The sequence below is a fragment of the Paramormyrops kingsleyae genome, chromosome 9 (genome assembly GCF_048594095.1).
Source record: "Paramormyrops kingsleyae isolate MSU_618 chromosome 9, PKINGS_0.4, whole genome shotgun sequence".
Taxonomy (NCBI): domain Eukaryota; kingdom Metazoa; phylum Chordata; class Actinopteri; order Osteoglossiformes; family Mormyridae; genus Paramormyrops; species Paramormyrops kingsleyae.
Genome location: NC_132805.1, coordinates 15,445,914 through 15,470,835, shown reverse-complemented (window position 1 = coordinate 15,470,835; position 24,922 = coordinate 15,445,914). Strand labels below are relative to the sequence as shown.

Genomic DNA, 24,922 nt, shown 5'->3' with positions numbered 1-24,922 from the left:
ATTCTGAGTATTCATGGGTTGTTAGATGAATAGGGTGATGATAAGGTTAGTAATATGACTGTAACCCCTCATACCTGTAGTGTTTGAATCACATGTCAAATATATTATCTATTTGTTTGCTGATTAACCGGTTGTTTATTTTTTAACATTAAAACGCATCTATCATCTAGGAAGTATAGATGGGAAAAAGAATTACTGGGTTTTATGCAGTTGTTCTGGCCTGAAAGACTGAAGATTCTCTAAACAGGTACAGAGAAAGCTGCTATTGCAAGCTATTGGCAGGCAGGTTGTGCTAGATCAGGAAAGCTGTTTTGGTTTCCTTTCCTGCAGGTCAGCATCCTCTGCTACACATGGTTGATTCAGGTATACAGTGGCATCATATGAAGCTTTGGCAGCAGGTGATGGACTAGTTTGACTTTCCATATCGGAAAAGAGTTTGGGATGTTTCTTCAGTTGGGCACTGCAGTCATTATAGCCAGGACTGAGTTTAAGAGGGAAACACTCAACTTTTTCTATGAAAAAAAAAACCTCCACCTTGGTACACAAAGTGAGAGTTAAAATATTTATAACATGGATCACACTTCAAACATTGCATTGTTTCATTCTGAATAACATGACATTTATATAACAACGCTCTGGATCCCTGCAACCCTGCATAGGAAAATCGGGTATAGAAAATGGAATAGGACAACGCATATGATGTGTATGTTAACATGTTTATGTGTAATTCATGAAATTCAAGTCAGGTGTAAATGTGAGAGGCCCTGCTTTTTTGGTTCTTAATATCAAAATGTCTTCACATCTTCACAGCAGAGGTTTGGGGAAGTGTGTCATGGCCCAATCAAAAGAGATTTCTGAGGAGTTTGTGTTGTGTACAAATGGAGGAAATTCAACACCATTGTTACAATCTACAGGAGTGGTCGACTAGAAAAGATCAATCCAAGAGCAAGGTGTGTAATAGTCCTGGAGGTTGCAAAAACCCCAGGGTGACATCTAGGTTAATATCAGTGTTCATGCACCTACCATCAGGAGAACACTGAACAGCAATGGTGTGCACAACAGGAGACCATAAAACTGAATTGTACCAGCAAATTCTACAGTATAAATTCAGGATATCTGTTCCTGACTTGAAGCTCAAAAAAGAAGTGGGTCAGACAGTTAGACAATGACTCTAAACATACAAGATGTTCTGCCAAAATACAGTCAACCAGCAGGAACATCATGTTCTGGAATGAGTAAGTCAAAATCCTGGCCTTAACCTTATGGAAGTGTTGTGGAAGTATTTGAATCAAGCAGTTCAGGCGAGCAAGCCCAACAATGTCCCTTAGTTGAAGTTGTTCTGTAAGGAGTAAAAGACTAAGATTTCTACAAGCTGATGAGCAGGACTGATCAACAGTTACCGTAATTGTTTAGTTAAAGTTATTGCTGTGAGGTCACAGCAGATACTGACAGAAAAGGTTCACATACATTTCCCACACACATTTATGTAACATGTGATCATTCTCCACAATTAATAAAAAAAAAATCCAAGGATAAGGTTTTTTGTGTGATTTAATTGGGTTCTCTTTACCTAGTTTTAGGACTTACGTGAAAATCTGATCATGTCTTAGGTCATATTTAGCAGAAATAGAGAAATTTCAAAACGGTTCACAAACTTTCTAGTATCATTGCATGTATTAGAATTTATTTGAATTCAAGCCTATTTTAATTCTAGTTCCAATTGCAATTTTGCATCCTGCTTTCAATCGTAATTCAACTTGAATGTCATTTTCAATTCATTTCTGAATGGTGCACAACCCTGGTATCAAACCCCTGGGTGGTTGCACGCAGAAACATACAAACAATTGTGCAACTCCAGTTCACCGAAGAAACCCAAACTGACATACGAAGGTGTAAAAGGGGTGAGGCAACAAGGGCTTCTGCGTCACCGTGTCACCCCCACGTCAATACGCGACATTACGAAATCACTCTGCGACGCCAGCGCGCCGGCTACTTCTCATGAGCAAAACAAGATGGCAGCATACACAGGAGGCAAGCGTGGTCTGGAACATTTGGATGAATATGAACCTAAACCGGCTAAACAAATGCGAAACCTTCACGAAAAAATGTCGGAGAAAAGGCTTGTTGTTGTTCTTGAAGGAGCGACGTTAGAAACAGTGAAGGTATTACAGTTTTATTTTAAAATCATACACTTAATGTCTATGATTGTACAATCACGCGTACATTCCGGATTCATACAATCAAGGAAGGAATGGCAGTTAGTGGTTAGCACATATACGCTGTTTCTAACGTTACTTGTGATTCGTATTGTGTTGTAACGTTTGTCTTAAATTAAAGAGCGAACGGGTTTAAGCGAATTGGATGTACTGTTTTTATGCTTGTAGGTTGGAAAATCCTTTGAACTTCTGAACTGCGATCAACACAAGAGCATGATTATTAAAAATGGAAGAGATCCTGGCACCGTCCGACCTGATATCACGCACCAGGTTCAGACGTATTTAAAACACGTTTACTTCTGATAGTTGTTTTTTATGGGTTGCATGAAAACAAACATTATAACTAACTGTCCTGTCGCTTTCGTCCAACGCAGTGTTTGCTGATGTTAATGGACAGTCCTCTGAATCGTGCTGGATTGCTGCAGGTTTATATTCATACAGAAAAAAATGCTTTGATTGAGATCAACCCTCAGACACGTATTCCTCGCACTTTTGCACGTTTTTGTGGACTAATGGGTAAGTGAATTTCTGATGCACATTAATGATTAATTTTTAAGTTGGGCTACACATGCAAATATTTGCATGGGCAACAGGTGATTTTACGTACACAATTTTTTTAAACCTGTGTATTTCCGTCATCCTTCCCTCTCTCTCGCTATGCTGTCCCTTCCATCAGTCCAGCTCCTGCACAAGCTGAAAGTGAGGGCTGCTGACGGACCGCAGCGCTTACTCAGGCTCATCAGAAACCCGGTTTCGGACCACCTGCCGCCGGGCTGCCCCCGCATGGCTATGTCCTTCTCTGCGGCGGGTGGTGCTGTGTGCCCCAGGACCTTGGTTCCCAGTGAGGGTCCTGCCACTGTGGTTATAGGAGCATTTGCACATGGATCGGTGAGTAGAGGTCACCAAAGGGCAGGAGCTGAAACCCTCAAAATAATAGGAATATGTATGTGGTTAAAAATTACTGTACTTTCGGCTGTGAAACTGATCTTCATACTTCTGAATGAAAATTTAACTTTTTGAAGTATACTTTACATGTATGTAGCACTGAGCCCATATCAGTATAATAATGCAGAATACACAGATGAGCCAAAATATTATGGCAACCCACATATGAAGCAAATACAGTGGTACCTCGGTTCTCAAACTTAATCCGTTCTGGACTAAAAAGTTCAAGTTCTGATCGAATTTTTCCCATAAGAAATAATGGAATTAATTGGTTCCCGGCCCCCCAAAATTACACCTAAATATGTTTATTTTTTTTCTGTTGGTTTTTAAACACAAAATGAACAGGATAAAACAAGAAGAACATTTTTTCCTTAATGGCTTCCAAAACGATAAAGATCTTATCCCAACATTACCCCTGTCCTGCCCCAATCGTCCGCTACTTCCGTGTGCCATGCCCCCTCGTTAAGCCCGTGTGGAATCCCTGTGTGATCAGCTGTTTCTGGTTGTTGTCATTAGTCCTCTGTATTAAGCCCGTGTTTCAGTTTGTTAGCCCAGTCTGGTCATTGGATGCGTTCGACTTGCTTACGGCGCTGGCTTAAAGCAACACATTCTGATTCTGACGCAATGCATTACGGTTAGATGCATTGCGACCTCTCACCCGGCTGCACAAACTGTAACCGCCTCCGTGAGGACACACCTTTGCCCTTATTGGCTGAAGGGTTTAGTTACACGCATGACGTTTGTATCCCAGGCAGTTCCGATGTGTAATCTGCTATTTCTCCTGAATATCACGTAAAGCAGTGAGAACTGGTTTTCAGTTAATTTACCTGGTAAAATAAAGTTTAAATAAATTACATAAATGCTCTAATAGTACACGTAAGTTAGTGGTTTATTTATTGTTAGTTACTGTAATGTTGCGCTGCTTTATTTGGTTAATCGTCCAGTCTGTGAAGAAGGCATTCAAGTAAGAATTGCATTGTAGTATGACTCATTTCCTGGCGTGTACAATTTATATTAGGTCAGCATTCACGGTTCGACTTCTGATATTGAGATCGAGTTCTAGGTCAAACTGGTTTGTTCGACTTTCAAGAAATTCGAGTTCTAGTGAGTTTGAGAACCAAGGTAATGTTAACTAACTCGTAAAAGCAGTGCATGTCATGGTCTGGGATGTATTAGATAGTAAGCAAACATGCAGGTGCTCAGAAATATTTAAAACATGTTTACTTCCGATACAGACATTGTAGCTGTTTATCATTTCTGTTCAACAGTTTTTGCTGATGTTGATAGACAGTCCTCTAAATCATGCAGGTTACTATGGGTTTAAAGAGTAAAGATCAGAGTGACTTTGACGAGGGCCAAATCATTATGCTCAGGCGACTGGGTCAGAGCATCTCAAAGATGGCGTGGCTTGTGGGGTGCTCACGGTCAGCTGTGGTATGTACCTACTGTGACATCCTTTTAGAGGAGGGAAGAACCACAAACTGTTGATAGGGTGTTGCTTGGACTTCTTGGTCCAACGCATCCCACAGAGGCTTGACAATGAAAACGAGATTCACTAGGCAACCTTCTCTCATTGCTCCAAGGTCCAGGTCCAACACTTGTGTGCCCATTGTAGGTGCTTTCTGTGGTGGGAAGGGGTCAGCATTCTTAATTTAGAATGAGAGATATATTACACATTTTTTTCTAAACGTGTGTGTGTGTGTGTAGTTACAGTGCATAGTGGGCTGCTTTGAATGGCCATAACCTACAGTAGGGCTGGGCGGTATGACCTCAAATCAATGTCACGATTAACTGAACATTTTACCTTGATTATGATTAATCAATGTTTTTTTTGTTTTTTTACCCTTACGTTTTACTGACAAGGTTTGTACTGTAAATATGCTCAACTATTAAAGCTGGAATATTTTTTCTAATGATTTTAAAATAATTGAAGGAAACACACAGATGAACCATTCATGGTTATTTATTGAATATTTCGAACAACTGAAATCAAAGCACAAATCGCTTGCAATGAAAACGTTTTATGAAAAAGGTAACATTTTAGTTTTAATGTGAAAAGCAAGTTCCCTAAAAAAGTAGAAAAACAATTAGCATTTCTTGTAAACCTAATAAATTACATTGGAAACCGTTTATAGTGATCATGTCTGTTTGGGTGAAATTGATCACTATAAGCAGATCATCATTATAACCGATTTTTATCTTTTTCTTTGTCTCAGTCAAATGACAGTCTAACTGACATTTGTATATTTATTACATGAATGTAAGGTAATGTCGCCTATGGCTTACTCACTGCGGGCTTTGGGTGGGGATGCTTTAAAGCGCTTTGGGACAATGTAATGTTGTGATAATGCGCTATACAAAAATAAATTTGTTGTTGTTGTAATAAAATGGACAGCATCACTATTTCCAGAATTTTATTGACTCTTTCAAAATACAGTACAGCTGTTTCAAACGCTTTTCAAATTACTGTACTGTACAAATTACTGAACTGTGTATAATTCAAATATGCTTTAATGCAGTACTGTACATAAAATATACCTTTTTGTAGTTTCGCTGCTGCATCCCGCTGGCTCGTTTTTGGCAGTTTATCCTAAATTTTGATGAGTATGTTTTCTATATTAATCAGTCTATGGCATTTTTATGTGTATTGGTTATTATCATATGCAGTATTTAGGTTTTGGTAATTATAGAATCCAAATATTTCCACTATAGAATTGGATGAAACTTTGTGTTTGTGTGACTCCTTGCCAGATATAGAAGAACATTCTAAAGTTGGAATGAGAGACACATTATGCTTTATTAGAAAGATTTGAGCAAATTAATTTATAACCATAAAACCCTTAGTATTCACGTACCTGCAAACAATGTGTGGATGGCTTGACTGTACTTTTTTAGTGGAGGCCCCTGGACCTAAGCCAACACTGATATAAACACAAGTCAAGCTTTTACTGAATTTTTTATAGTGGTGTATTCAAGTGACAACTGTGATCAATACTGATAACAGGTATATTTTCCGTAAGATCGCTGACACCGATAACTGGGTAACAATTCTGAGCCACTTGCTGAGTGGGGGGAACTGAGTGTGACACTTGCCTAGCTTGGAGGCGCAGATTAACAGAATAACGTTATGTCATATTTTTTTCTTTGGGAAATAAACAATTAATCTGCCAGCAAGATTTAATAATGCATTATAAACATGTGTGCCCATACTTGAGACATCTTCTAAGTAAGTTGACACTCTGGACCAACTGAAACTTGCCAACAGAGATTTGGAGCTGAAGCCAATCAGGAGGAAGTTGTGGTCGTCAAGGTGACTGGAAATGTAGGCATGGAGGAGGAATTGAGCAGCAGGATGGCAGGGTCTGATGCAGCTGATGTTACACAGATGGATGAAACATGGCTGTCTAATGAGACAAGGAAAGAGGGATGAATTGATGAGCCATGGCTGAGGAATGGGAAGACTCCTTAATGGCTTCAAGTTTTCTTGCACTTAGCATGATGCTCAACAGAATCTGGCCTAGGGTGCTGCAGCACTTAGGGCCGGCTCTGCATGTGGCAATAAAATCTGATACTTTGGCATATTTGCTACTTTCAACAGTGTAATGTGTTGTGCTGTGCATAAAACCAAAAGTACTATTTTGCACATATAGCTGATATCTGTTAGGAAGTAATCGTGGCATTGTGGTGACATGATTGCCTTTTATTCTCCTGGGTAACATTAGCTTCTCATTGTTTTCTTCCAGGTGAACGTGGATTATACAGAAAAAACGGTCTCTATCAGTAACTACCCCCTGTCTGCAGCTTTGACATGTGCCAAGGTGTGTTCTGCGTATGAGGAAGTTTGGGGTGTTTTATGACCTGGAAAAGTTTAAAGTGTCTTCTGTCTGAATCTGTTGTTGGATTCAATAAAGTCTTTCATCCCTGTAACCGGACCTAGGGTTCAGTGTATGTGTGGTTGTTGAGAAAATAAATTCTCAGTTCTAACCACCTTTAACTGTCCTTAGCAGAGAGAGAATGGGTCTGTGGTCTGTTGTAATCTATGTAGTCAATACATACGTGCTTTTATGTATAGAAAAGGAATTTCATTGGAAACATTCATTTGTTACAAGGAATCTGTTCCAGAATGTGTAATTTTACAGATTTTTCAATGTCAGAACAAATAAACAGGCATTTACACTTGTTTATGTTTTATTTTAAGAAGTGCACTACACTTGTGAATTGTTTGCATTTTCTGTAAATTTATATGAGCATAATGGAGCCGCCCAGCCTTTCAGACACTACTGTACAGTAAATCATCTCCTGCTTGGCCCCACCGCTCCTGGCTGTCTTCCCTGTCAGCTTTGACTTCCCTGCATTCTTCAGCGCAGATCTCTGCCACACAATTTATCAAAACTGTCAGCAGACTCAGAGAAGCTATGAACCATATTGCTTTCACACATAATGTTGATGCCTTATCCCCAAAGGATCCACATGCACCAGCTTCTTTAACCTGCACCAAAGATTTCTTTCTGATAAGACTTTTTGTGGCAGGTTCACTTGGTTATTTTTGTCGACATCATCAAAGCTGCATGTACACAGTTCTTGCTTCAGGTGGGCCTTGACACCCCATCACGGTTCTTATCCTCTGACTCAATTTGCAGGACGAGTCAATGTACTTCACTACTGCTTTTCTTACTCGCATCACTGATTTTAGCTACAGTTACTGCGATGTGCTTGAAAAGGCGCAATGGGGTTTCTGTATAACACAATATATGTCATATCTATAAACACTTTGAGTATAAGTTGAACCAAAAAGTAAATGACAACATGCAACTATTGTTTCAATCAGAAAAAGCTGGTCAATTTTCAAATGATTTTGAACAATTTCACTGTTCCGGATTACTTGACAGTAGTTATACTGTTACCGTAAAGCAACTATTTTAAATCCATCCAACACATGAGTAAAGCAGGTTGGGTAGCTTTCTAAAAATATAAATATCCATTTAACTGATAAATATGTCCTGTTAATAATTGCTACTGCCTACAAAGACATATACACAAATAATGCAGAAGTTATTATTTTAAGATCGGGGAATTAATCATAACATTCATCATTGTTTGTTCATTTTTGGTCAGTTCTTTAGTCACTTGATCAGTGATCCTAGTGGGAAATTGCATCTGAAACCAGCAGACACTGTCAAATAATTAACTGCTCTGCATTATTAATCAATACATTTACTGGAACAGCAGGAAAGCTAACAGTTATTCATGAATCTGTAGCCTGTAGTAGTGAGTTAGTGATATCTGGTTGTCATTGTGAATATTGCTGATGTCCTGCAGCATTTCAGCTTGTCTCGCATGTCCTTTGCTTATGTCCTCGCAGACTATCTGTGTCCAGCTCACAAAATTACGTAACCATGGCTGCAACATGTCAACTAGAAGCTCAAGGGAAAATTCAGATATTATAAAAATGAATGTAAATATTCATAGGCCATTTGTCAGACTTTTTTTCATTGTTCACTGTTGCAGCGCATTTAATCCTATTTCCGTAAGGCACAAACCGAGCCATTTCAGATATTAAATACCACTCAAATTAATGATGAATATCAATAAATAAATGCTGATATTGCTGCATTCCTGTATTTGTTTCTCCTACCATAAATATCCAGATTTACTCAAATTAATTTCCATAGCAGTACAGATGGTCTTGCCTTTATTAGTTGTTTTTTGTTTTTAGCTATTGTAAAAACTGATAAAAGTGATTCCATATATGAAACTGCTAAAATTACTAATTGAATTATATTTCTACAAAATAATTTTACAGCAATTCCTACATGTTTGATACTAATGGTGCCAATGTGAACTATTTTAATGAAGTCCATGTAATGTTTGGCACTATTTTTTCTATATTATATTAAGGCAGAGTATGGCTGGTGGGTTATAATATAAAGAGCTCCTTATAAAGGAAATTGAAGTTCTGATTTTATTGACAGTGCACTGCCAGAGATAACTAGCAGCGAGATAGACAGGGGAAGCCGACAATTTACACAACACTCGCTGATTAAATAACATGATTACACATATGTAATATGTACATGTGGCACAAAGCATGCTGCTAATCTGGATGATCAGTAGTACTGATTGATCAGCATCACACTTGCTCCACTCAAGTGGTCAGCCATCCCCAGCGACCCACAAATCCAAGTCAAAGTGCCTCAAGTGGGCGTTGTCACCATGGCTGCTGCACAGCCCCCTGGTCTCCTGGTGTACCTCCCTCCTCTGGCACATCCTTGTCCTGAGCTGCTTTAGGGGTCCAACTCTGAGGGTGATGCGAGGAGGGGCAGGTCTTCACAATACCCATCCGCTTGCAGATCTTGCCAAATACCTACACCTCAAAGTTGCAGCCCTCGTCACTATGCAGCTCCTGTGGCACACCAAAGCAGCAGAACTCCTCCTCAAAGAGCTTCTCGGCTGTGGTCACTGCACTCCAATCAGGGACTGCGTACACTTTTGGGCTACATTAAGATCAAGATTAAGATTAACTTCATTGATCCCAGGGGGAAATTCTGGTGCATACAGCAGCAAGACAGACATAGATATAGTGCAAAATAGGTCTAAAGACTGTACACACAGTGCAAATAAAGTAAACATACTGCAAGCAGATTTAGAAAGAAACAGAAACACAAATAAATGAAATATTGTGAAAATACTAAGATTCAGAAGATACTAAAAATAAATAATTAAAAGTAGGAATGATAATTATGTGAAAAAATTATTATAATAATAATCAATACTTTATTGATCCCCATGGAGAAATTGTCTTTATGCCTCCCTCAACTTGCTCTTTTTTGTAGAGTAAGTTGTCTGTGAAGGGCAGCCACCCATAGCAGCACCCAGGGAGCTGGGGGTTAAGGGTCTTGCTCAAGGACCCACAAACATGCTCCAGCTGGGTTTGAACCAGCAATCTTCTGAATAGAGGTACACAGGCTTAGCCCACTGAGCCACACACTGCCCCACACTATGTGCAGTTAGAACAGAAGGCACCAGAGAGTATTGTAACAGACAGGCTGCTTCCTGAAATGTTATGGCTAAATGTGTTCCAGGATAGCTCCCCCTGAAGCAGATCGGCAGAATTGTTATTAATATTGTGCAATGTTGCTAACATCCACTTCCCTGCTACTGCCTCCAGTGGGTCCAGGGTCAGCCCTGTGATGGAGCTGGCCTTCCTGATGAGCTTGTTCAGGGTCAGTCCTGTGACAGAGCTGGCCTTCCTGATGAGTTTGTTCAGGGTCAGTGTGATGGAGCTGCCCTTCCTAATGAATTTGGTCAGGGTCAGTGCTGTGATGGAGCTACCCTTCCTGATGAGTTAGTTCAGGCATTTTGCATCACCTGTAGTGATGGCACCTTCCCAGCAGGTCACAGTGTAGAAAAGCATGCTCATCATTACAGACTGATAAAACATATACAATGGTGAAATATTCACCAATGGTGAAAGTGATCTTGGGTCCGGCATAGTTCGACCTGTCACCATGGAGTGGCAGATTGGAAACAATGGAGGCAGTGTTCTGTTGAGGATGGCGCAGGACCAAAGGCTTCACGATGGGAAGCTTGTCTGCTAGTGCAGAGGAAAGAGGAGCCACAGGCACACTTTTTCCCAGAAGCCCACACCAGACCTGCCAGCAAATAACCTGTGAGTGACGCGGTGAGGGAGGTGCCACCCTATCCTTCCAAAGTGCCCCGGACTCATGCAGGGCACCCTCATGTCACTCCTATTAGCCTACTGGTCCCCTTCCCAAGATGGTGTGACCATCAGAGGCTGCAGGCTGAGACTGCTCTGCTCGGCCATGAGGAGGCATACCACAGCTGGAAGGCCCATCTGGCTCAGGAGAACTGTGAGCTGGATGAGAGGCATTGTATAATGTTGTTGTATATAATGATGAAACATTAATTCCAGTCATTAACAAAAATACATGACCATATGCCTCATAATAAACATTCAATGAAAAATTTTTGCAGAACAATTTTAATTTAGCAGAAATTAATGTAAGATACACTAATTATTATTGTATCAATGTTTTTCAATGTTAGTAAAAATGTGTGTGTGTGGTGGGGCACCACAAATGATCACATAAGTAACTAAAAACTTAGAAGTGGAGGACTGATTTTAATGTTAAGGGAGTTCAGCTTTCATACACCAGGCTGAAACGTCCCACGTTGATGACTTGAGCATGACGTCAGCGCGCAGCCAGCGCAGGAAACACGTGATTCATGTGCTTTGGTCTTCCGGGAACAAACGTGTCGTGATGTACATGTGCGTTTAATGCGCATCGTTGTAGCGTTCAGTTTAAACGAACTGGGGAAGAACAACTAAAAGCGGAGTTAATCAAAGTGAAAGGAAAAAGATAAGAGTAAGTCTTTATTATAACTACGCGTGTAGTGTATGTATGGCATAGTGCTTAATGAAATGATACGTGGAATAAGTATTTTTGATTAAAAACTGGTTTCACTCAGCATTTGGCTTTTGATATATTTCCACACGTCTGACCACTACTGTTTGTTTAATGTAAATAGGTATTGTTTTATTGTCATCTGCAGTATATATCAGTAAATCATTTAATAACTTTGATTACCTGCAAGGTAGTTAACAGCCCATGTAGATACTATGACCGGTTCAGTTCTTAGAGGTGCTTGTGATGTTAACGAGATTATAAGAAAAGTAATTGGGTAACAGGATATAGCATTATACAACAGTAGCCAGCAAATATGTGATTTAATCTGCCATACAAATTTCTGTTAAAAGTGGCCTGCTGATGAATATAATCAGTTCCGTCATCATTTTAAACCGTGAAGTGCAAGATGAAGCAATTTGGTTGTGCAGCACATATGTCTGTATATCTACTGTATCTAGCTACTGTTTCCTTTGGAAAAGTACACCAACCCATAATGTAATTGTTTTCCAGATTGAACAACGTATTTAGCATGGGCAGAAAATTGGATCCCACCAATAAGGTGAAGCGAGGTCCAGGTCGCAAGGCCAGGAAGCAGAAGGGGGCAGAGACAGAGGTCGCAAAGTTTTTAGTAGATGGTATGATTGCACAGGCTCTTTTCTGACATTCATATTACAAATAATGTCTGTAATCATCTATACTTTGTAAGGTTTAACCTGTGTGCCACTGCATATACATGTCCAGCCTACATGTACTCCCACTGTACAGCTTACATATATAAATATGACTTATTACTCACTTTTTTTCAATTCTTTGAACTGTACTGCTGATTGGACACTATTTATGGATGTTTATGATTATTGTTTAAAGTTTTGTCTCTTTAAACTTATGTCTCCTGCAGTTACAGACTTGGAGTTTAGCACTACACATTGTACTGAATATAACTGTATACAACAAATAAAACTTTGATGAATTTATTGTTCATTTATTTCTAATTGAAAAACTGCAAACATTGGGAATGTTTGTGTTCTTTCAGAGGAGAGAGAACCTAAGCGACTGTCCAGCAGAGGCAGAAGACGGTAAGAATTTAACGGGCAATTAGCCAATGGCAAACAACCGGCCGTAATGAAGGTTATGATGGAAAATTAAAGCTGGAAATCACAACATCAAGATAACCTTGGCAGAAAGGATAGCAGTACTTCTCATGCATGAAATGTAATAGTTTGATAAGAAAATACATTGTTTGAGCAATGGTCATACTTTTTATGTAGTGCTTTAAAGAGAGCAAAGGTTTCTCCGAAGCCGAAAGAGACTGTGGAGAAGCATACAGAGAAAGGTATGTGATTCTCTATATTTGTATTCTTTACTTGTTGATAGTAATTTTTCACACATGATTGGTTTGACTGTAGTGGACAGATGGTTAATTGGAGATGCTAGTTACCTACTGCAGTAGCTCAGATAACAGTAATGTCTGTAGATTTTTTCTTATTTCCCCCTCTTAGGGTTTACTGATGAAAACAGCAAGTGGCTGAAACCAGCAAAGAGGAAGCGTTCTCTTGATGACACGGGAGATGACAGTGACACCCAGTGGGAAGAAGTGGAGGAAGAGGAGTCAGGACAGGAAGCTGGAGATGCTTTTGATGAAGCAGAACAAAGTGATGATGATGATGATAAAGAAATGGTTGATGACTATGGAGCTATGGATGACAGCGAGGAAGAAGAAGATGGTAGTGATGGAGAAGAGGTACATATGATGCTTCTGACACCTTATTTCTGATATACTGTTGTTTGTAGTGGTGTTCCAATCGATCGGCAACAGATCATTATCGGCCGATTTCCGTGAGAAAGTATGTGATCGGCGAATTCCGATCATACCTTTCATTGCCGATCACAAAAGCCGATCACCTGTAGCTCATATTGCACAGGCGCATGGCGGCAAATCATCAACAAACATGTCTGCCGTGTGGAACTTTTACACCGCCTGTAAGAGTGATGTAAAGTTTGCATCCTGCAACACATGCAACCACAAAATACCTCGCAGGGAAAGCTCGTTACACAACAAATTTAATACGACATTTAAAGAACAAACACTTGGCGGAGTTTTCAAGGCTCACTGCAGAGAATGAAAAGAAGACACCCGGAGCAGCAACAGTCAGACGGCAGTTAACGCAGCATACACCTGTCAACACTTGTCCGTATGAGCGCGACAGTCAGAAGGCTAAGCAAATAATTGAATTCATTGGGCTGGATGACAAGCCTTTCTCAGTGGTGGAAGACACCGGGTTCCACCGACTGTTCTCTCACTTGGAGCCCTGCTAAGTTTTACCGGGACATAAATATTTGTGGAGAGAGAGCGCTTATTCAGCGCTGCATCCAACATTGTGGACGAACACAGGAATAGACTCATGACTGACAAAGCTGAGATGCTCCTCTTTATTAAAAAGAATCTTCCCACAATGCACATCAACGAGTCATAGGCATTTAGCATTTACATGTTATTTAAGTAGCAAATGGGCTTTTTTATTTTGCATACGAAGCAACAGACTCATTATATAATTTTTTTATTATAAATTATAAGAAAGGTAAACAGTTTTTTTTTCTCTTTGACAATGCACAACAGAGCTTGCTCATGCACAAAACAGTAAGCCATGCTCTCAGGTATTTTTGATTTAGTAACTTGTTTATTTGAATGCAACCTGCATTTGACTTTTTACTTGAGATTATTTGATTTAGGCAATGTTGTGAGATTTATTTGACTTTCTGCACTATTTAGCCTGTTGAGAGCCTTAATGTTTTCAATCTTTTAAAGATTGTGTTTAAAAAAACTTAAGTAATTTTCGGTTGTCCTTTTGACTGAATAGTTGCTGCATTGTGCCTGCAGGTTTTTTGTATTTTTTGTATAACTAAATAGAAAAATTTACAGTCAATCATTGTGATTGGTATCAGTGATCAGCACTCATTGGTGATCAGTATTGGCAGCAAAAAACCTGATCGGATCATCCCTAGTTGTTTTATGTTCATTTATTGACATTCCTCTTCTCTGCGAAATCCAGCTACTCCCCATTGAGCGTGCTGCAAAGAAGCAGAAGAAACTGGAAGAAGCCATGGAACAGGAGAGCGATGAAGAGCGAGAGGAGAGTGGGAGTGAGGGGGAGGATGAAGATGACACTGTCCAGGCCAACATCGATGAGATGGACAGATTCAAGCTGCCTGGAGCTGAGGAGCGGGAAAAAGAGGGTCAGTGCTGAATCTGCACAGCCTTTGTCTTTATTACAATTCTGTTCCACCTTGTGTCATTAATTTCACTTCAGAGCTTTTTTTGTAATGTACAGCATATTTTACTAGTTTTTGTACCTTGTACACATTCTTTTGTTTTTCTTTCTTGATTTCCTTTTAGAAGCCATGCCCATAGATCTGCAGAGCATCCATCAGCGCATAAAGGACAATGTTGATGTCCTCTCCGACTTTGCAGACAAAAGGGAAGAGGGGAAGGGGAGGGCCGAGTACCTCTCCCTCTTGAAGAAGGACCTGTGCACATATTACAGCTACAATTGGTTTCTTATAGAGAAGCTCCTTGACATTTTCCCGTTGTCTGAGGTAAATGGTACATATTTTGTGTAAAGTAGGGTGACCACCTAATCCATGTCAGGAGGGACACTGAGCTACTTCAGCTTTTACGAACTACTTTAAAGCTGAAAGGGTTCTGTGCTCTGCTAAAATGTTTGGTTAGTTCCTAGATTGAAAGACTCATCCAGCTGTTTCGCATTAACATTACTGACACATATGCATGATTATATGAGACTGACCAATCAGCACACGGCAAGAACCCAGTGCTTAAGTGAAATCCTGCTCCTTTTAATTGAAATGTATGAAATGGTGGTTTACAAATCCTGTTGTAGCTCATAGTGTCCCTCCTGACATGGATTAGGTGGTCACCCTAGTGTAAAGGAATTATTAGTTTCAGACTGTCCTGAAATCCATCAATTAATACTAAAATGTCAGTGTGTAATTAGTGCTAGTGTTTGCTGCACTCATGGGAGTTTTACTTCCATAAAAATGTTCTAAGGCAGGATGAAAAATGATTGATTCAGATACTTAACCAATCAGATTGTAGAGGAGGTTGGTCCAATCAACTAGAGGAGGTGGGACCAACCAACCAGATGTCTTGGTCCCACCCCCTCTAGTTGCTTGGACTCACTTCCTCTACAATCTGATTGTTTATGTCTCCTCATAAGTAATTTTTCAGTGGGGCCCCTGAAACAACAAGCCCGTCCTTGTGTATATGATATGACATAAGGGAGTGCACAGAGAGACATCAGTCTGGGACATACACTAAGTGTGCCCATCTTGAATTTAAGACTGATTTTTTTTTATGGATTATGTGAGTTTTTATAGATGATATTCAACTATATCTGAAAATGATAGTTGTTGTTTCTGTTTCTTTTATGTAGTTGGTTGATTTCCTGGAGGCCAATGAAATCCAGCGACCAGTCACAATTCGGACCAATACCCTCAAGACAAGGAGACGGGATTTGGCTCAGGTAAACAGCAGCTTATTGGGTTTTTTTTTTTTTACATTTCAATAATTTTATGTACGTTATATTATCAAGGCTTTGCTGTTAGTTCTTAAGATATGTTTTTATGTACATTTGTTATTTGCTTCTGGACAGATATATTCTTCCAATGTCCTCTCTTTTATTGGGGGTACTGATGTTGAATGTTTGAGAACATGAAGAATTCTTTTCAGCTTTTCTTTGTTTAAAAACAGGCTCTGATCAACAGAGGTGTGAATTTAGATCCAATAGGGAAGTGGTCTAAGGTGGGCCTGGTCATCTTTGATTCCTCAGTACCTATAGGTCAGTATTTACATTTTTCTTGAAACCTGAAGATGATGCCAGTGTTTATAATTTCTTACCACTTCACAGAGTAGCAGTTCTCGTGATTGTACCTCGACTGTGCTAATCATGACTTCTTGGTCTGTCATAGGTGCCACCCCTGAATACCTTGCTGGTCATTACATGCTACAAGGTGCTTCTAGTTTTTTGCCTGTCATGGCGCTTTCCCCCCAGGAGGGGGAGTCTGTGCTAGACATGAGCTGTGCCCCTGGAGGAAAAACCACATATATGGGTATGTGTCTCACTCTGCAGGAAAATTACTGTAAACAGCTGTGAATGCTGAATGTTTTGCAAAGAATTTCTCAGCTATGACTTGTAGATTTCATCCAATGTGTGCCGTCTGACATTTGAATGGACGCATTGAGCTGCATGTTTTGTGTCCCAGCCCAGCTCATGAGGAACACCGGTATAATCGTGGCAAATGATGCCAATGCAGACAGACTGAAGAGCGTCATGGGAAACCTCCATCGTCTGGGTGTCACCAACACAATCATATGCAACTACGATGGCCGACAGTTCCCTAAGGTACGCGCTCTTTTCTTCAGTAGTTACCAAACTAATATTTGCCTTGTTTTATGTTTATACAATGAATGTCATTTGTATATATATTTTTTCTGATATGGTTAGCTCCTGCTTAGTTAGGTGTTTTGTCATTGGATGGCTGGAAATGTCCCACCCTTATTTTAAAAATAAAATCATATGATTGACAGGTGATGGGTGGGTTCGATCGGGTGCTACTGGATGCTCCCTGCTCTGGCACTGGAGTCATTTCCAAAGATCCAGCTGTGAAGACCAGTAAGGTAACACATAGATCAGACTGTCACTAGTAGGATGATGATGGCAGTGTGCACAGTAATGTGGTTCCTGGATCAGAATGACCCCCACTCATCTCCCCAGGATGAAGCTGATATCCAGCGATCTGCTCACCTGCAGAAAGAACTAATACTGTCCGCCATCGATTCCCTCAATGCGGACTCTCCGTCGGGGGGTTATCTAGTCTACTGTACCTGCTCCATTACGGTAAGTAGTAAGAGTACCTCCCCTCATCCTTTAGTGGTTGGTAGCTCTGTGGGTTAAAACTCTGTAATTGTGATCAGAAGCTTGTGGGTTCAAATCCTATGACTGGCAGAGCTGTGTCACTGATGGACCCTTGAGCAAGGCTTTCAACTCCAATTGCGAGAGGGACCATCTGTCCCCATCCCTATGACCCCCTCTAAGTTTACAGCGTGCGCCCGCATGCTACTGGCATCCCATCCAAGGTACCTTGCCTCATTCTCCGTGGATCTCGAGATGGACGACATTAATAAATTATGCATCTTCTGAAAAAAGATGCAAAGGCATCTTGCATGCTGCTTTTTCTCAGGTTACAACTAGGGTTGTAACTGCACACACAATTTACGGTTCAGTGCAGTTTTTTTTATTACAATTGCAAACAATTAGGTACAGTTGCAATCCAAGTATGTCTGAATTACAAACCTTAAGAGCTTATTTACACATTGTAAAGGCAATAAAAATAAAAAACAGAACTATAATATCATAAGTTATAATTAACTAAATCCTGTCTCAATTGGAACAATCTAAAGCTTTGGCTGTAACTGAACATCTACTTGTGAATTTAGGTTCCACCGATGACAGTAGATACATTCATTAGTAATGTGTACTGAACCAAAAATGATGTACCGGACGGTACACAACAAATACTGTTACAGCCCTTCAGCAGTGTTTGATTCTGACAATTTCACCTCCTTTAGGTTTCATGTTTTTTGATATGATGACAATACAGGAGATTTTATTTTTCATATAATGCTGTGGTGTCTTATTTAACAAGAATTTAATACAAAACCTGTTATCAGCTTGTTTCACACTCTATCTTTGTTTAGCTCACATGTATGATTTCCCCAATGTAACTACATTTCAGAAATTTCTTAATTGTAGTATTCACAAAAGGATAAATTTGTAAAACACTGTTCAAATACTGGTATCTTTCAGTTCTTTGGACACGCACATTCCTTTGGTTGATATGGACATGGATGCCGATAGTAATGAAATTCACTCACGCTGCTTTAGGTGGAGGAGAATGAATGGGTGGTGGATTATGCACTGAAGAAGAGGAACGTGAAGCTGGTGCCCACTGGCCTGGACTTTGGGAAAGAAGGATTCACCAGGTAAAGCAGCAGCAGTCTTTTATATCTTGCTCTGTCTGAGCTCTGGAAGGGATGGATAAAATTATTGGTGTGAGTGGGACACTGTGGCAGAGTCTGACTTGCTCTTTAGACGTGAGCACATAATTTACAGGCCTTTTTCTTTCCTAAGGTTTAAAGAGCGTAGGTTTCATCCTTCCCTCCGTCTTTCACGCCGATTTTACCCTCATTCACACAACATGGATGGTTTCTTTGTGGCAAAACTGAAGAAATTCTCCAACACTATTCCAGTGAAGCCTGTTAACAAAACTGCAGGTAAGACAAGAACTATGCAATTATTTAACAACTTTGGTTCACATAAATGCATATTTAATACATTCCAACATGCATCTAAACATTCCATCTGGTGTGTTGCAGAGGCTGACGACGAGCCCATTGGCACAGAAACGCCTGCCCCCTCAAATGAGACTGCCAGAAAGTCAGCTACAAAGACCAAGGCCAAAAAACAGCCAATAAGCAAGCCCGATACTGAAACGAAAAAGGAGACCAATGAGAGCCCAGCAAAAGGCATGTGGGAAAAACCAACACGTGTCTTGAAGAAGAAAAGAAAAGTGGAAGGAACGACACAGCCTAAAACTGTGGCAGTAGAGGGGAATGCTGCAAAAAGGGAGGGAGTGGGGGAGAAAAAGAAGGGGAGCAAGTTTGAGAAGAAAGATGAACAAAAGAGGAAAAGGCTTATGAAGAAAAACAACAGAATGGGGAAGAATAAATTTAGAAAGCTGCAGAGGGTGTAAAGAGTGTATAGGATGTGTATAGCAGTGGGAAAGCAGGGCTGTACTGCTGCATCTGGGATCACCAGTGAGCCGGTCTCTGCTGGCAGGGTGAAAATCTCGCAGAAAACCACAGGGGCTTCCAATGGCCAGCGGTCACTGCACTGCTGTCTTACGACATTCATCCATGAAAAGTACAATTTCAAAGAGTGATGCCTTTATGGACTTTTTACCACCTCAAGATATTTTATATAAAGATGTGTTTTTGTTGTGTCCTCATGTGTTCCCCCACCTCCACTGGTTCCTGAAGAAAACATTGAATAAAATCATTTTGGGGACACTTTATTTGCAGTGACTGAATGCAGTGTCATCGTTTTTTTTCTGCTTAGTAATTTAGTGATGTGTTGATGTATTACCCAGTTATGACCATTAACATGCTATGTCATTTCAGCTTGAGGGAAATGGTCAAAATAGTCTTTTTTGCATCCAAGTAGAAACGAGAGCATTTTAAACTTGATTACCAGTTTGCCTGGTGTGTAGATGAATAATAAATACGTCCCTTTTAAAAGGATTTGATAGCACCATGACGGAATGAAACCATATCCAGTAAACCCAGCCATACTACCTGGTAGGGCGAGCGCCCGGCGTAGTATGACACGCCCTCCACCGGATTGGCCCCGCCCCCTCCTCGCATATCCGCATTTTCCGTCCTTCCTCCATTGGCTCGCGTGTTCCCTGACCGGAAGTCGTCTTATTTTTGTTATCCAAGATGGCGGCGGGAATGTATTTAGAACACTACTTGGACAGTGAGTTAACATTTGCCTTTTTTTGTAAACAATTCCTATTAATTCTGTCATGGCTGTGCGTTATTTTGCATTTTAATATGTTATAAATAAATTCGTATTATTGTGCTTTGTTTTTCTTGCGTGTGAGTTTGCGAGCCCTTTCTCGGTACCTGCAGCCAGTATAATGAACAATTAGCTAGGTTGTCAAATTATTATATGCATATCTTTAAACTAATAGTAATTTCTTTTCTTCTCATACAACTCTAAGTGAAAATGACAGTTTTAAGTCGTGGTTAAATTTGTTGTGGTATAATTATTGTCTGCTCGCTAAGATATGATCAGTTTTGATTGTGGAATTGGCCGCATTTGTTATTTGTGTTGATTTGTTTTGAAAACACTGTTATATCTTCGTGTATACAGGTATAGAAAATCTGCCATTTGAACTGCAGAGGAATTTCCAGTTAATGAGGGACCTGGACCAGCGGACAGAGGGTAGGGCGATTATCCGAACATCAATTAGATCCATATCATTATATTTTTCTATTTTGTATTATTGGTCCTCTATTTTTTAGGATAACTTCTTGCAGTGTACGGCAAATATATAGCTTCTGTGTCAGCTTAAATGTCCTATGTGATGCTCTCCGTATTGACATATGGTGTCTGGCTATATGGATTTTATTTGGTCTTTTTGCTCTTTCATAGACCTGAAGGAGCAGATTGACTCTATGGCACGTGAGTACACTGCCAATGCGCGGACTCTGTCTTCAGAGCAGAAGGTGTCACTCCTGCGGCAAATCCAACAGTCCTACAGCAAGTGCAAGGAGTTTGGAGATGACAAAGTGCAACTGGCCATGCAGACCTACGAGATGGTCAGCACCACACGTCTTTCACATGGTCTTTTTTTGTGTCCAGTTGTGCTGTAAGCTGATTTGATACAGTCTGTTACAACATGTTAGAACTAGTGCTGGGTACAGATTTTCGGTGCTTTTGTGGTACCGACCGAAGTGCTCCAATACTGAAAATAAAATTTCTTTCGGCGCCAAATTCCGATACCCAAACAGTAAATCTCAGCGCCTGTGTAAAGATCTAAAGACGCTGATGATTAACTGTCTAACACAACCTTACACAATAACATATGCCCAGAGAAAAAACTTGTGACCTAGCCAGCGTGTGTGTGTTGTTTTTGTTTGTCGCGTAGTAAAAAAATGCATAAGAAAACAAAAATATGGTTCCGAATGTTACAGGCATTTTGCGACATTTTTGGAGACAGTGCGACTAAATTTTTATAACCAGGCGCACCGGTCCGTCTTGCAAATATGCCCCAGTTCACACACGCTACACCGTGTGTTTCTCATGCTGAGAAGTAAGGGATAACGCCCACCAAAGTATCTCGTTATATAGAATTAATAGACGTGGCGCGGGTATACGGAGTGGAATTTTCCGCCGAGTTCATAGCTGTCCCGAGTTATACAGAGTTAATAGCCACCTACCAGTCAATCAGAAAAGTGAATTTATTGTTTCTGAGTAAATTCCAAAATAAGTTACTTGTGATACCGCTGCAAGTACGTTATTACATGGATGCGCGCACATCCGGAGGGCAGAAAAAGCGCAAGATCCGATGAACGCAGTAGGCAGGGCTCTAGACTGTCACGCATTGACCGTGTGACACACACTGCATCCCTATCAAGTGTAATTAAACCCCAACTTTTGTTAAAACTTGATAACCCTGGTAAAATACGTAAAAGGCTGTATCCCTTTATGATCGCGATCGATCCCCTAGTAACCAACCAACAAAACAACTTGTTCAAATAAAATATTAGTGCTGTAACGTTTTATGTATTCTTGTTGTTGAAATTGATTAAAAAACATATTGGCATCAAAAAAAGTATTGTTCAGGAACCGGTATAAAATCAATGTATCGTTCTGATACTGGTATGGAAAATATTTGAGCGATGCCCAGCCCTAGTTAGAACATAAAGGAGCCATGCCAAAACGCCGTCTCTTATTTGGGACTTTACATTCATAATTTGGTTTAATGTAAAAAAAACGAATAAAGGGATTAGTTGCTCCAGGTTTAGTTTGTTTCCCTTTTGTGATTATAGTTGTTATGGCTGGTCATGCAGATATCTTACAAATCAAAAACTGTAGCAGGATCCTATGAATGCAGGATAAGTACTTCATTTGAATTTGATTCTTATTTGTAGAATAAGTGAAATACTTAGATATGTCAGCACATTTTGTTAGAAGCTACAGGGTCTTCTTGTGCCATTTTCACTGTGCTGTGTGTTTCTGTATAACAAGGTTGACAAACATATCCGGAGGCTGGACACGGATCTGGCTCGCTTTGAGGCTGATTTGAAGGAGAAACAAATTGAGAGCACTGACTATGACTCCACCTCCAGCAAGGGCAAAAAGAGTGAGTTCAGACAGCTGGTAGATTCATGTTCATTCTGAATGTGTTTTTATATTATGTTGCTATATTGCAGCTCATTTATTTTAATGGCTACATAATAAATTAGAAATGGTTATAGACATAGGAATAGAGCTATTTGTTTAAAGAGAAATACCACCAAAGCCAGTATACACTATGCTGGTGTTGGCAATCTAGAGCTATGGGGTTATCATCAGCTAGAATAGACTGAAATCTGTGCACACATTGCAGAATATCTTTACCGAACTTTACTGCAGATATTTCCTGGATTAAGCTAGAATTCGTGAAACCGATTTAACAAATCTATTTGGGAATTGTATGGCTTTTAATGAGAGCAGAGGTCATCTATATGAATCATACATTTTGTTTCTGTTCATTGTATACAGCTCTAAATATTTAATATCTGACATTATAGGTTTAATACAGAGGCTTTTCAATACAGTCAGTTGGATGTAAGGGTTTGCACATTGTTCTCAGTGTAATTTTGTTGTTATAAATTGGTTAGGTTTTTGCAGCAATGGAAATGTATGGTTAGAAAGCAATTTCCTTCATATTTGGTTATATATATATTATACACACACACACACACACACACACACACACACACATATATATATATATATATATATATATATATATATATATATATATATATGTGTGTGTGTGTATATATATATATATTTTTATTTTTTTACACAAAAATGAGAAGTTATGGGCTTGATTCATCTAATACTATTGCCTCTGTTAGGTGAACCAAGGGGCCCCAAAGAGAAGAAAGTGGCTCGAACTCGGTCAAAAGTGAAGAACCCAGAAGAGGATGGAAGCCCAAAGAATGGACAAAAGAAAGTCAAACTTAATCACACGTAGGCTTATTTGCATTAATGTTTATATTCAGGTTTTATTCTGCTTCTGTGTCTTCATAACTGCTCTTCGGCAATTTCCCTTTAATTCTCCTGTGACTTTGCTGTAAATCTTTTTTTGCCTTTAATTTCATTAAAATTTTTACTTGGCCCTGATGGCACATTAGGGCAAGAGAGAGTAAAATAGTTTATTGGGCCTGTACATTGTATTTAAAGGTTTCAACAGCTTACAGCTATCATACGTGCCAGCTGTCTAGGACCAATAATGAAAATTGGTTCTCAAGCCTTACTGTTTGCATATGTACTGTAACAGTAAACCACTATAAGGTGATTTCCCTTTGCCTGCCAGGGGGGAGTTCAGTGCACCATCTGTGAATTTTGGGAACGTCCATCCCTCCGATGTGCTGGACATGCCAGTGGATCCAAACGAACCCACATATTGTCTGTGCCACCAGGTCTCCTACGGGGAGATGATTGGCTGCGATAACACAGATGTGAGATCACCTCTGATGGCTGACTTGTGGCCCCCAGTTATTTTTCTTTTTGTGATGCTGTATGCTAGCAGGAATTAATTAACATTTATCTTTCTTTAGTGTTCCATTGAGTGGTTCCACTTTGCTTGTGTGGGATTGACAACTAAGCCAAGAGGCAAATGGTGAGATGATGTTCATGCTTACATTAGTATATATAAAATGTTACATATTGTACACTTACAAAGGATAGTAATGTGCATTTATCACTTTAAAATTTTGTTCTTTTAAAGTTGTAGCAGTTTTATGTTTGTGACAATTGCAATAATATGTGCTGAATTTCATCAGTGAGTGATCTCCAAGTTACTAAAATGCTTTAGTTTTATTATTAGTATTCATAATCAGTATACTGAAGGCTTCCATTTGTCATCTAACTTTTCCTCTTATTTTAGGTACTGTCCACGGTGCTCTCAAGAAAGAAAAAAGAAGTGACTGAGGTAGAAGCACTCATTCAGAGGAGGAGTGGAGAGAGAAAGAGAGGGGAGGAGGGGACAGTGTATGTGCTCCCTCTTCTCACTCAAGTAATGATAGGATCTCCTTTTCCCTCTCTGCAGTATTTGGTGCTTTTTTTTGTTCTCCTAATCCCTGTCTCTGGCACAGGGAAGGAAAGTTGCAGGTGTTACTACAGCTGTATTTTCAGTTTAAGCATTGTTTTCAGTGACTATTTTGTTGACGGTTGTGATTTTTTTTTTTAACTGAGTTAAAAAAACTTAAATATAAACAGCATTAATCCAGCACTTTCCCCTTGACTGGAATGTTTATTATACTGTACTCTATCATATTGTGTTCTGTTATTCCATATTATATTAAACATCTTGTGTACTGCATCAATTCATTTTGGAAGGGGTAATTTTTAATGGCATACTTTATATACTGAAGATTCACAGGGCTAAACTATGTAGTAAGTTATGTTTGTGTGTACT

At 39.7% G+C, this 24,922-nt stretch overlaps 3 protein-coding genes across 4 annotated transcripts; all 3 read left to right on the top strand.

The window, feature by feature from the left end:
• Nucleotides 1–1,847: 1,847 nt before the first annotated feature.
• Nucleotides 1,848–7,340, top strand: emg1 (EMG1 N1-specific pseudouridine methyltransferase). Its single transcript, XM_023792753.2, has 5 exons — nt 1,848–2,162; nt 2,385–2,486; nt 2,591–2,732; nt 2,893–3,104; nt 6,905–7,340. The coding sequence occupies exons 1-5, from the start codon at nt 2,013–2,015 to the stop codon at nt 7,016–7,018; spliced, it is 720 nt and encodes a 239-aa protein (XP_023648521.1). The 5' UTR covers nt 1,848–2,012; the 3' UTR covers nt 7,019–7,340.
• A 4,054-nt stretch (nt 7,341–11,394) lies between these two features.
• Nucleotides 11,395–19,738, top strand: nop2 (NOP2 nucleolar protein homolog (yeast)). The gene is made up of 16 exons (XM_023792754.1): nt 11,395–11,548; nt 12,101–12,225; nt 12,624–12,666; nt 12,859–12,923; nt 13,090–13,331; nt 14,641–14,824; nt 14,985–15,184; nt 16,039–16,128; nt 16,356–16,443; nt 16,574–16,714; nt 16,868–17,007; nt 17,193–17,282; nt 17,380–17,502; nt 18,550–18,647; nt 18,796–18,938; nt 19,041–19,738. Exons 2-16 carry the CDS (start codon nt 12,120–12,122, stop codon nt 19,415–19,417), a joined length of 2,130 nt encoding a protein of 709 aa, XP_023648522.1. The 5' UTR covers nt 11,395–11,548; nt 12,101–12,119; the 3' UTR covers nt 19,418–19,738.
• A 151-nt stretch (nt 19,739–19,889) lies between these two features.
• On the top strand, nt 19,890–24,830 carry ing4 (inhibitor of growth family, member 4). 2 transcript variants are annotated; one of them, XM_072716412.1, is made up of 8 exons: nt 19,890–20,199; nt 20,599–20,670; nt 20,881–21,047; nt 22,480–22,594; nt 23,358–23,452; nt 23,820–23,963; nt 24,063–24,124; nt 24,392–24,830. In XM_072716412.1, the coding sequence occupies exons 1-8, from the start codon at nt 20,163–20,165 to the stop codon at nt 24,429–24,431; spliced, it is 732 nt and encodes a 243-aa protein (XP_072572513.1). In that variant the 5' UTR covers nt 19,890–20,162; the 3' UTR covers nt 24,432–24,830. The 2 variants fall into 2 exon arrangements, with proteins under 2 accessions (XP_072572513.1, XP_023648523.1); XM_023792755.2 differs by having other exon boundaries at nt 23,358–23,472; nt 23,819–23,963.
• Nucleotides 24,831–24,922: the final 92 nt, after the last annotated feature.

Coding starts and splice junctions, on each gene's coding strand:
- emg1 (XM_023792753.2), top strand. CDS start 2,013: ATGGCAGCATACACAGGAGGCAAGCGTGGTCTGGAACATTTGGATGAA. Junction 2,487..2,590: donor GACCTGATATCACGCACCAG/GTTCAGACGTAT, acceptor CGTCCAACGCAG/TGTTTGCTGATGTTAATGGA. Junction 2,733..2,892: donor ACGTTTTTGTGGACTAATGG/GTAAGTGAATTT, acceptor CCCTTCCATCAG/TCCAGCTCCTGCACAAGCTG.
- nop2 (XM_023792754.1), top strand. CDS start 12,120: ATGGGCAGAAAATTGGATCCCACCAATAAGGTGAAGCGAGGTCCAGGT. Junction 14,825..14,984: donor TGAGGAGCGGGAAAAAGAGG/GTCAGTGCTGAA, acceptor ATTTCCTTTTAG/AAGCCATGCCCATAGATCTG. Junction 17,283..17,379: donor CAGCTGTGAAGACCAGTAAG/GTAACACATAGA, acceptor TCATCTCCCCAG/GATGAAGCTGATATCCAGCG.
- ing4 (XM_023792755.2), top strand. CDS start 20,163: ATGGCGGCGGGAATGTATTTAGAACACTACTTGGACA. Junction 20,200..20,598: donor TTTAGAACACTACTTGGACA/GTGAGTTAACAT, acceptor TCGTGTATACAG/GTATAGAAAATCTGCCATTT. Junction 22,595..23,357: donor CTCCAGCAAGGGCAAAAAGA/GTGAGTTCAGAC, acceptor TGCCTCTGTTAG/GTGAACCAAGGGGCCCCAAA.